Source organism: Solanum lycopersicum, chromosome 3 (assembly GCF_036512215.1).
Source record: "Solanum lycopersicum chromosome 3, SLM_r2.1".
NCBI classification, from domain to species: domain Eukaryota; kingdom Viridiplantae; phylum Streptophyta; class Magnoliopsida; order Solanales; family Solanaceae; genus Solanum; species Solanum lycopersicum.
Genome location: NC_090802.1, coordinates 48798889 through 48812199, shown reverse-complemented (window position 1 = coordinate 48812199; position 13311 = coordinate 48798889). Strand labels below are relative to the sequence as shown.

Here is a 13311-nt window from a genome sequence, read left to right as displayed (position 1 = left end):
TACACAACAAATTCATGTATCAATGCATCGTCTTAAACACTATACACACTAATTCAAAATGTATCAGCAAGCACACTTGATGGCGCAGTTATTGAAATTAATCACTGATACATGATAAAAAATTTCAAAAACCCTTGATACATAGGAAATCATATGATACACATCTAATTTCATGTATCAAAGCATAGACTAAACATTATAATCCACTTAGTACTTATGTATTAAATCTATTATATGATACATGATAATAATTTTCATAATTTTTTGATACATATTGGATTCCTTAAAATTTTTACTAATTTCAACAACAATTTTAAAATAAGTATAAAAAATACAAACCCGAAACAATGTAGGCCTGACAATAATGGTTGCTGCTTCTTTTTACTTTTTTTTTTGTTGTATTTTGACAACCTTTGATTTTGATGTTTCGCCAGAATCTTTGTTTGAATCCTTCTGAAGATTCATAGGATCATGCAAATTTTTTTTTCTATTTTCTTTCCAATTTTCATCGTCGGAATCATATATCTTTCTATTAATTAACGGATCCATTACTATGATGTAAGAACAATTAACCAAAACAAAAAAAAGGAAGAAAAGAACAACTGATGATGGAGTAATAAGAAAAGGAAAAAACCAATAACAGATGCTGAGTTAAGAAGAACAAAGACGATGATGGAGTAAGAAGAACTGAAGACGTCATGGAGTAAGAAGAACAATAAAAACGGGAGAGCAATTATCCAGTTTTTTGAAATTTCAAATTTTCTGAATTTTGAAATTCAATATTTCAAAATTGGGTGTTTTAATTAAAATTAATAATTAAAAATCCAAAAACTGATTTAGAAGATTGAGTGTTTTAGTAGAAAAAATAGGCATTATATTGGGGAATTGTGTATTATAGGAGAGAGAATGTTATGTATCTATATACTTTTACTAAAATTAAAAAAAAGGAAATTATGTAATATTTAAAAAAAGAAGGGAAAATTAGAGAATACAAAACTTATTGTTGTGTATTTAAGTTATTTTTCCTTTTTTGTATTTGATTTTTCAGCTTAATGGGCTAAAAATAGTTATATCAAAGAAGTGTCTTTACTTTTTATTTTTTTATATTAAATTATAATATTTATTATTTAACATTAAAAATTAATATAATATATTTTAGTGAACCAAAATATTGAATAACACAAAATTATATACCGAAAATCAAATCGAAATATCAAAAAATACAAAAACGTATATCGAATATCAAATCAATAACCAAAAAATCAAAAATAAAAAAAATTTAGTTTAAAACAACAAACATTTTTTTGTGAGAAACTCACTTGAAACAACAAAGCCATAAACAATACTACTATTTTACTAAGAAATTATTTAAAATATTAATATTTTAGCATATGATAGAATTCCTTAGCCATATTTTTAATATTTATAAAAAATGTCAAACATTTGAATTTGTTATAAATCTATTTTTTTTAATTTGAAAGAATACAATTATTCAATATTAGCTATTAAAGGTCCATTCTTTCAAACTTTGGAATAATGTAGTGCTACTGTTTTATGCTTAATTTATTGTTTTGGGTAAATAATTGAGGTGTGATTGGGGACAACAAGCGTGCTGTTTTCTAAAATTTATTCTCACACGGAAAATAAATTGTATATAAAATTAGTGGTGACACATGTGAGAGTATATTTTTGAAATTGAATTTAGATACAAATTTATTGATGTGATATTGTACGTTGAATAATCAAAATATAAATTAGTTTGGAATACAAACTCGATGATATTATATATTGAATGATTTAAAATATAATTTTGATGATGAGATTTTAATTTTATATTAAATTGTGATTTTATATATTAAATCATTGGAATACAAATTTGTTCAACAGTAGAAAATAACTTTTAGAATACAGTTTTTGAAATACACAAAAATTTGGAATATTAATCAGTTTAAAATATAACTATAGTTTAAATTAGAAGTTAAAAATAAAAGTGAATAATGAATTTGCCGAACAATTATATTAGGGAACGACTTTTAGAGTACATTTTTGAAATGCAACTTTCGAAATACAAAATTCAGTTTAGAACATAATTTTTTAACTTTGTTTAATCAAAAGTTCAATATAAAATTACACGAGTACAAATAAATGATATACAACATACAAAATACATTTATTTTAAAATACAAATATAATTGATAATTGAATTAAAACATACAAAATAAATTATTTGAATACACATAGATATGCTCTAATAAATTCTTGATGAATACAATTAAAGTATAAAAACTAAACATACATAGTAGTATGGATACAAATTTAAATAAGAATATATATAATTTAATTTGCTTATATTTTCTTTTAAATAAATACAATGTTCTGAAATTATAATTGACATGAAAATATAAAATTGGATTAAATAGTACTGAGATTAATAATAATATAAATTCAAAAAAAAATGACTTTAAAAATAAAACACAAAAATACATAAAAGACCTAATTAAATACAAATCAAAACTAAAAAATGATGATGAATAGAGAGAGAAAGTGGATTAGAGGGAGTGAAAATAGGATATATTTTATAAACACTTGACACCTCTGCCTGGTTCAATATTTGTTATTTTTTGTTCTATTTTTTGTGATATAAATAAAATTTAAAGTTATTAATTTTTGTAATTTATAGTATTTTTACTTAATTTTAAATAATATGTGTTATTTTCTTTGTCCCAATATATGTGGCACAAATAAAATTTCAAAAGTCAATATGTTGTTAATTATAGCGTGAAACCATACATGTGAAGCAAACATGTTTGCTGTCTCGTGTGTTGTTGAATTGAATAACTAAAATATGAATAAGAAATATATTTACGTATATGAAATGTCAAAAGTCTTGAATCAATAAGTAAGTTGAAATGAACTAAAGACCTCCACTAATTAAAACACAAATTTTCAAGAAGAAAATCTCGTAAATCAATTAGTAGATGTAGAGGTCTTTAATTATCAAAAATAATACTCTCTCTGTCCACTATTAATTGTTATACTTTTCATTTTTAAAGTCAAGTTATAAAAACTTTGACTAACATTTTGCAATATAGTTTTTGAGTATCTAAATTTTTTGTTTAAAATATCAAATTAATATAATATAATTTAACTTTGAAAATTAATCAAATTGATTTTCGAAAAATGTAATATAACAAATAGAAAAGCTGAAATTAAAATAAAAAATAAAAAATGATGTTAACGAGGTTTTTGATAACCCTAGACCTTCGGGTTGAAATACCAAGCCTAATCCAGTAGGCCAAATAGCTGGTTATATATAACTAAGCACACAGTTGAACTACATATGTTGACCATTAGTTGTGTGCTTATTGCCTTTTATAAATAGATAGTAGATATGTTTTACAACAGATGAGAAAGATAACTGAATATGAGAAATAATGATAGAAAAACTTGAAATGTGGGTTTAATGTGAGATAAATTAGAAACTAGTCTAAGGTACATTACATTTGTTAAATAGTGAGACATTTTTAATAATTATTTTAAAATATATATAATTTTTTAATATTTATATTTGAAATTTTGATCAATTAGCTAATTTTTCCTATTTTATTGTTAAAAAGGCTAATGTTATGTAGAGTACCAAATTAACAAAACAAATATGTTCAGTAACATATTTGCAATTGGCACAGCCCACAATTACATGTGCCTAAGGCCTAGAAATGAGCAAGTTGGACCATCCGATGAAAGACTGCGAAGCCCCTGCATCTTCAAAGTACATGACCCATTGCCAATGATCATAATTTATAGGAAAAATAACTTAAATACACAACTATAAATTTTATATTCTCTAATTTTCTCCCTTTTTTAAAAAAAAATATTACATAATTCCCTTTTTTTTTTAATTTTAGTATAAGTTTATAGATATATAACATTCTCTCTCCTATAATACACAATTACCCATTTTAATGCCTATTTTTTCTCCATTAAAACACTCAACCTTTTAAATCAGTTTTTGAATTTTGAATTTTCTCCATTAAAACACTCAACCTTTTAAATCAGTTTTTGGATTTTGAATTATTAATTTTAATTAAAATACCCAATTTTGAAATTTTGAATTTCAAAATTCAAAATATTTGAAATTTCAAAAATTTGGACAATTTCTCTCCCATTCAGTTCTTACTCCATTACGTTCTTCTTTCTCCATAATCGTCTTTCTTCTTCTTAACCCAGCATATTTTATTAGTTTCTTCTTTTTCTTCTTAATCCATCATCGTTTTAACCCAACATCTTTTTCTTCTTAATCCATCATCAGTTCTTCTTTTCTTTCCTTTTTTGTTTTTGTTAATTGTTCTATTACATCATAGTAATGGATCCGTTAATTAATAGAAAGATATATGATTCCGACGATGAAAATTGAAAAGAAAATAGAAAAAAGTCTTTGCATGATCCTATGAATCTTCAGAAGGATTCAAACAAAGACTCTGGCGAAACATCAAAATCAAAGGTTGTCAAAATACAACAACAACAAAAAAAAGCAGCAAACATTGTTGTTAGGCCTACATTGTCTCGGGTTAGTATTTTGATACTTAAAACTGTTGTTGAAATTAGTAAAAATTTTAAGGAATCCAATATGTATCAAAAAATCATGAAAATTATTATCATGTATCATGAAGTTCTGAAAATTGTTATAATGTATCATTCAATAAGTTTAATAACTGCGTTATCAACTATGCTTGATGATACATATAGAATCGGTGTGTATAGTGTTTAGTCGATGTACTGATAGATGTATCAGATATGTACCACATGTTATAATGTTTAGTCAATGCACTGATACATGTAGTAGATATGTATCACATGTTTTTTCATGTAGTATGAATTTTCTGAAAACTGATATCATGTATCAGGGTATTAGTTGTTTAGTTGATGTACTGATACATGCTTGATGATACATGTATTAGATATGTATCACAATGTATCAATCAGTACATCAACTAAACAACTAATACCTTCTACAATTTATCGAATTTCAATTTCTTTCCTTGATACATCAATATCCAACTCGGCTGCAATTGCTGCTTTGAGATTAGAAAACGAAATTGAATCTCCAACAACGATTCTGTCGATTTTGTAACTTTCATAATGCAATTCGTTCACCCAAATTTCGGAATGTCTCATCAAAATTGAAGTATTCATCTTCAAAAATCCACAGTAACAACAATAAAATTACCGTAGTTCGAAATTTAACAGTTTGTTCATAAAAAATGTATTCAAAATAGATGATATAATCTTTGATTTTCAAAATTTGAGATTAATATCCAATTACGTGCTGAATTTATGCTGATTAATGATCTGTTACCGTAAATTAAGCTGTTTTAGTAACAACATTAAATGTAACATTTTTTTCCCATTTTTTTCTCAACAGTTTAAACTTACCATGTATCATTTACCATGTATCACTAGAGTCTAAAGTATCACGGCACAACAAATTTAAGGGATTTTTTGTAAATACTAAATTTATCGGGATAGAGTATAATTATTGAATTACACTATGGGATTCCTTAAATTTTTACTAATTTATAAGGAAAATTATATATAATGACAAATTAATAAATTAAATTAATTATTATAATTATTTTTTAATTTAATTGTGCCCTGTAGCTAAACTGTTTGTCAGTCATCTCTCTCTTAAGCTCTAGCTTGCCACTCTCCTCTCACTCCATCTCTCGCTCGCTTCCTCTCATTTTTATACAAATACAAGTGTATAAAATCTGTTTCTATTTAAATAAAGCGAGAGGAAATTGTATAAATATATATATTTTTGTTCCCCTCTCTCCCCTTTCCCAGATCACGCTCGCCACTCTCCCTAGTCTAGCTCGTCACCCGCGCCTCTCTCGTTTATACAAACAAAAATGAAATGTATAAATTGTGTTTCTGTTTGTATAAAGCGAGAGAAAATTATATATACACATGCAAATATCTATATATATTCGTCCTATACACTTATAATTATACAATAAAAATATTTCCTTGCGTAGTTTCTTTTGTTTTCTTTCTTTCTCGTTTTATACAAATTCAAATTGTATATAATTTATCTCTTTCTCGTGATTCAATTGTATATTTCTTTTCCAAGTCTCTTTTGCCTCTCTCTTTCTCATTTTATACAAATTCAAATTGTATATAATCGTTCTATACACTTATTATTATACAATTCGTTTTATATAATCTCTGCCCAAGTCTCTTTCTCTTTCTCGTTTTATACACTTCATTTTATACAATTCGCTTCAATTGTATATATATAGCGAATTATACATATATATGTTTCTATGAAGTGCAATTATGCAAACTTTGCTATAACATACATATATTTATTTTATATTTGTTATATATGTGAAAGTTTCCCTAATTTCTACTATACTCTTGTTCGCTTCAATTTGTTTCTTTGGAACAATTCTTTAGTTTTGACTTTTCACACTACATATATATAAATTACAACATTAAAATATATTTTTATTTATTCTATGTATCTTTAAAATATTTATGATAGTTCAAGAAACTATATGATTGAAATTAGCATTCCTTGAATACATATGCATTACAGAAAATAGTACATGTTAAAAAACCAGCCAAAAGGCTTCATATTAAACACATCCCTTTCCCTCCCTGAGAACAATTATTTAATCTTCCTTTATAACATCAATCTCTTCCATGTAAAACCTAGTTCTCTTTTATTTCACAGTGATTACTAAATCATATGCCAATCCACTCAGACAAAGTAGAATCCCAATTACAAAATGACCATTATATATATATATATATAGGGGTAAACAGTTTCACTTTTTTGGTCCTTAGGAGTTGAATAAATCACTTGGTGAATTCCATAATCCAAGTGTTGTAAGCACAAGAAGCCTTGGTGAATCCATTAAATCCAGCCCCTTTAGCCAAAGCCTCAAATTCTTTCTCAGTCCTTTCTTTGCCTCCTGGATTATGTGCTAACATTATTACATCAACATGTACTGTATTCTTTGTGGAACTTGATGTATCTGGCACCTCTGGAAGTAAGCATTCTGCAATTATCACTTTCCCATTTGCAGGAACCGCTTCGTAGCAATTCTTCAAAAACTTTAAACAATGCTCATCGCTCCAATCATGACATATCCACTGCATCGCATGCATATATTCAATATTTTACTATCTTACAAGTTTTTCAAAAGCACAAACTCAAATCTGTATCCATTACCTTCATGAAAATAGCATCCGCTTTCGGCACACTAACAAACATGTCACCACCAATGTGTTCAACGCCTAAATAAAATTTAGGAAAAGTTAATTTCTCTGTGTATTTATAATCAACGATAAATGTGGAAACAAACAACTAATTAAATCATAATTAAGTTACCAGGGTAAGCTGGGGCATCTTCAATAACATGTGGTAAATCAAAGTTAATGCCCTTAATAGAGGGATACTTAGAGACAATCATGCTTACAGTAGCCCCTGTTCCACCACCAACATCAACAATGGAGTTGAGTCCTTCAAATCCTTTATAGTCTTCCAGAATCTTCTTGATGGATAAGGTGGTGTGATCGGACATTCCACGGTTGAAAACTTTGTTGAATCTTGGATCTGTTCCATGGTACTCGAATGCTGTCATTCCATATGCCTTGTTGAATGGGATTCCACCATCAAGTACTGCATCTTTTAAGTGGTACCTGTAATAGAAAAAAAATTATACTACTCCATTCAAGTAATAACTGATTAATCCAATTAACTCTAATATCTAGGGCTCCAACTGTTGAAGAAAAACGAAGCTAACTATTGAAAATGTAAAAGGAATAGGTCAAACTGACGTATCTGTAGCAATTGCTGATAAAGAAGAAAACTGATGATTGAAACAGTTCAAAGAAACAAGTCCAATGAAGCTGACCGACGAGTTCACATCACTGCTGCTAATGCGACTCTAATTCTATAGCGGTGATGTAAATTCGTCTGCTTCGTTGGACCTGTTCCTTTGACATGTTTCAATCATCAGCTTCCTTCCTCATCAACACTTGCTACAGACACGTCAGTCAACTGCGTTGGACATGTTCTTTTAACATGCTGTAATTGTCAGTTTTCTTTTTCTTCTAACACAAACAATCGTAGCACAACTATATAATAATAAAATTTAGTGACCATACCTGAAATTCAAACTCAGAAGACTAATGGTTGTAGTTAGAGGAGTAGGTGACTTAACTTCTGTTGTTTCCATTACATCAACAAATTGTAGAAAAATAAGTAATTTAAAACGTTTTTTTTAGTTTATTATTAAAAAAATGAAAATTTTCTTTTTTTGGAATAACTTTTCAAATGTCAGACCACAAAATTAAAGAGCAATTTTATACATTTGACATAACTTTAATTTAGGATCACATGATTAAAAATATTTTTTACTTTTTTAAATTTCGTGCCAAACAATCATTACTGGACTACTTTTAAAGCAGAGATATAGGTGGTTCCATATGATTTCTTTTACTTTTTATGTTTGGTGGCCTATCTTATCTCAAAGAGACACCAAAATTCACAATACCTTCTTTTTCCAATTTCCACACATACAATAAAAAAAGAAAAAATTTACACATAATACACTATTTCTCATCAATTGTTTGTTGTTATGTCAATGGGTAGAATAGAATCAATCTGTTGAATTACACGATAAAGTTCCAATAAGGGGTTGGTCATACGTGTCAACATGATAAAGACTCAAAACCTACTTTAATTCACATCTAAAAAAGGTTTAGCTATGGGACAAACCACAGTTATTGTTTCAATGTTTGAATTTTTTTCATTTAACTTTATATGAAGCATCAAAAGTAGACTTATTACTGAATTTTTTAAATTTCAAACTAACGAATGTATCTAAATATATTTTAATTTTATCATTTTAAAATAGTTATAAAAAACTACAATTAAAAAAAGACTAGAAAGATGAGAAACAAAAAAAAATAGGTGTGTGTGGAAATTAAGTTCACAATATTGAAAACACTCCTAATGACGATAAATTATAAATTTAATCATCTAATTATTAACAGTCTCGAATAAACCCCTATACTTAGTTGAGTAATTTAAAAACACGCCTCTCATGCTACCATGTCATCCACTATACGCATATGTGAAATTTTATGCTAATATAATATTCACATAGATATATATAGTAAAAAGAAGATACAAATAAATTAAATGCGTAAAGAAGACTGTTTTTAAAAAAATTCAATTTTTTCCCTTACCTCACCCAATCCCCAACCCCACCCACGCACCCCTCATCCACCAAATTTTTAAAAATCTTTTGTTAAATTTTTTTTTATCCAACGTCATTATGTTTGGATTATTATTATCCATTATATTATATTTTATCATTATTATGTTTATTATGACTATTACTTAAAGTGTATATTGTTGTATTTTTAAATTTTATTGTTACGTAATAATGAAACTCCTATTTAATAGAATAATCAATTTGATGTGTTTCTATTGTTACTTAATTTCTATTTTCAATTATATATTATATAATATTTCAAAATATTATTTTACCCTTTTACATTAATTATTTAAATTTAGTAAACCTTCTACACTAAAACAATTAAGGATAAATTTATAAATTAAAATATAATATGATATAATTTACCATACAATACAGTAAAATATATTATAAAATAATAGATAACAATGATAAAAATAAAATATATTTTCTTTCCCTATCCTACCCCCTATCTCCTCCACTAGCGGCAAAGAGTTTATTTTTTTTAGTTTGTGAGGTGTGAGGTTGAGGTATTGGGTCAAGAAAAATAAATGTAAAAAATAAGTTAGTTGATAAGAATATATTAAGCTTTTAAGAAATGAATGATAAAAAGGGAATTTACCAGCTCTGCATGAGTACTTTATCTTGATTCATAAGCAAAAGTGGGGCAACGGAAACACCATCGGCATTCTTAGTCAAGAACTTACAAACCGGAGCAAGACTATAAAGCCGCTCTACACGTCCATCAGGGAGTGTCCTGAGTGTACAATTCAGAACAGAGTAAGTAGCAAGAAGCCTAAGCATTCGATCCAGCATTACCGGTGCATCTGGGTTCTTACAAGGGAGTTGAGACGCTAGCTCAGCAGGCGAAATGGATGCACCTGGACCAGCCTTAGCCATAAGTTCCAGAAGCTCAAGTTCTACAGCTGATTTTAAGACCATGGGTAGTACAGAGGCACTCGCCAGTTGCATAGCGAACAAGAAAGCTTCATCCTCTGTTTGAGTTAGGCTTGTTGAACCCATCTTTTTGAAATTGAATTGAACAAATACAAGAAAAATGATGTGCAGAATAAGAGGAATCTGTGTTGCATTTTATATCGTTATATTTTGTTCACCAAACCCCAAATTTGGTGGAGGTGTTGGCCTACAATTTGACCCCACACCGCACCACTAAGAATTAGTCATCCGTTGTGAGTTGAGATACCAATTTGACGTAGAAATGAAGTGAGCAACCACTCACTCAATTCACCTTACACGTTCACGATTCCATCGCCAATTTAAATTTTATGATTTTTTATTAAGTTTTTTTTTAAAAAAAATAAAGTTCATATTTAATATTACATAAGAAAATGAAATATTTATTTTTTTTAAGGCAACTTTCACGTATAGCAAACAAAAAATTTATGTTTGTATGTTATAGCAAAGTTTGCATAATTGTGCTCCATAACAAACATAAAACTGTATAATTCGCTATACATATACAATTGTATAATTCGCTTGCCTAAATTGTATATTTCGCTGCAATTGTATAATTCGCTATCCTATTTCACTGCGATTGTATAATGCACAATTCTATAATTCGCTGCAATATTTTTATAAAAATTGCTTTGCATACAGTTGAATCGAATTAAAATGTATGTATATTGCATAATTATAAGTGTATAGCAAGAAGATATATGTTTTTCTCTCGCTTTATACAAAAACAGAAACACAATATATACACTTCTGTTGTATAAAGCTAGAGAAAATTATATTTCACTGCAATTATATAATTCACAATTGTATAATTCGTTGGCCTTTTTCTCTGCAATATTTGAAGTAAAATGTTTGTAAATTGTATAATTAAGTGTATAACACGTAGATATATATTTTTACATGTGTATATACAATTTTCTCTCGCTTTATACAAAACAGAAACAGAATTTATACACTTCTGTGTATAAAGCGAGAGAGGCGAGCGAGAATGAAGAGTGGCGAGCGAGATTTTTGGGAGAGAGACGCCTGACAAACTTTAGCTAACGTTTGCTATGGAGCACAATTAAATCAAACCCTAGCTACTCCATTTATTTTAGATTATTAGTTTGCTATTATATACAATTTTCCCTTCTTTTAACAAAACTCTATATGGGCTATAAAAGTTAAAATCGTCATTTTAACGGTTACGCGTTCAATATTGAAAAGGCTTTTTAGACTTTAGTAACATGTGGTCCTTCCTAATTTACTCCTTTTTTTTTTCTTAAGTTTTTTTCTAGATAATTATTTTAGATAAATTATAATTTTTTAAGCACGAGTGCATGTATCTAAAAATATTTTAATAAAAAATACGGACTATGATAATTTACCTGCCTATTAAATCAAAATTGCTTTCAAGATAGTATTTTATCAGTAAAGGGGCATTGCAGACGTAATTATTAATTTAATAAAAGTGTATTCTGTTTAACATATGAAACAGTTTGATAATTTTTAATATTATTTTAAACGAAGGTATAGGATAAGGGAAAAAAAAGTTATTAAACATGAACATTAGAATTTTCTACTTTTGTGTTTTTGCTATTAGGATGAAATTGTTAGATTTCTATAGTTGAAGTCTTCCTGAGTTCTCAAACCAAGGAAGAAGCAGAATGTAGGAAGAAAAAGAAAACTGAAATGTTATTCTCTTATCTGTGATGCTCACAAGATACATGATATGAGAAATATATATACACGTTTTTTACATCACACTTTCTAGAAGATTCTCTAACAATATATGTAACTGCATAACTAACTTTTAACTACTTTTTAACAAACTTAGTTAAGCCTAACTCAACTACAATTACATCAGCTTGCTCCTTTAGTTCAACAGAAATTATTAGCTACATATTTAAATTATATAAAAGTTTTATTATATTTTTGGACTTAATCTGTTTGTATATTTGAGAGTTTGATTACCATCCTAAAAATTCATAAATTATATTACATAAAAATCAATAAATTTTAATTTTTTCTACTTTATAATTCGTTTGAACTTAGATATGCATCCATTTGGTCATCGAGGCCATACTCAAACCTCCTAGTTCGTGATATATTCCTATACCAATCCCATTTTAAATTAAAAAATTGGGGACAGGGAGCTGTCTCACCTCTTCACCTCTCAATAAGAGAGCTTTATAAAATAAATTAAATGGAATCAAAACTGAACAACAGAAGTGTCAAAGGCTAGAAACAGAAAAATTGCTTTCTCCGTCTAAGAATAATCATTTACTGCGTAAGAAATAATTATTCAATAATATTTGTTCAATTCAAATTTTTTTATTATCTTTTATATTTATTTTATTTTGTTATTAAATACTATTTATCATCTTAACACATTTCTCAAAATATTAAACTGAATAAATTTTAAGAAAATATAATAATATTATTCTTAGTATCTATTATTTTTTAAAAGACGTCCTCAATAACGACAAAATAAAAAAAGGAGGTGATCTATTGTTTCATTATTATTACTTTAGAATAAAGAATAGAGATAGCAATATAATGAGTCGAGGCTGATGCGGGACGGGTGGATATAAGGCTATGTGGGGCGAGCATGATGCGAGGCGGGTTGAAGGGAGTTTTTTTTAAAAATTTAATGCAAGGCAGGATGGATTGCAGGTCTATGCAATTTTATGTGGGTTCAAACTTAATTTTAAATTTTTACATGTGTTATAAAAGTGATAGAACATTATTTATTAAGATAAATTTCTATAAAACTACTAAAATACTCTAGATAGCAAATGAAAACGAATCAATAAAAATTAATATAATTTCTTACGTGTTTTCCAATTGACCTCTAAAAAATAAAATTGCAAGTCATTATCATACTAAATTAATACAATTTAATGAAAAAAATATTTTATTAGTATCAAATTTAACTAGAAGAAAAAAATATTTATAAAATTATGCGGGCGAGTTCAAAATGAAAAAAATTATTATACACAACAAGACAAATTAAATTTTTTACCTTTCTTCGTTTATAGTAAAATATGATAATTGCGTGAGGATTTTAAAGATCATATTTTAT

General features: G+C 27.4%; 1 protein-coding gene across 1 annotated transcript; it reads right to left on the bottom strand.

Annotated features, from left to right (window-relative positions):
• Positions 1-6554: 6554 nt before the first annotated feature.
• On the bottom strand, positions 6555-10487 carry LOC101251452 (caffeic acid 3-O-methyltransferase). Its single transcript, XM_004234980.4, has 4 exons — positions 9895-10487; positions 7397-7707; positions 7238-7302; positions 6555-7158 (listed from the first exon to the last, which is right to left on the bottom strand). The coding sequence occupies exons 1-4, from the start codon at positions 10293-10295 to the stop codon at positions 6862-6864; spliced, it is 1074 nt and encodes a 357-aa protein (XP_004235028.2). The 5' UTR covers positions 10296-10487; the 3' UTR covers positions 6555-6861.
• Positions 10488-13311: the final 2824 nt, after the last annotated feature.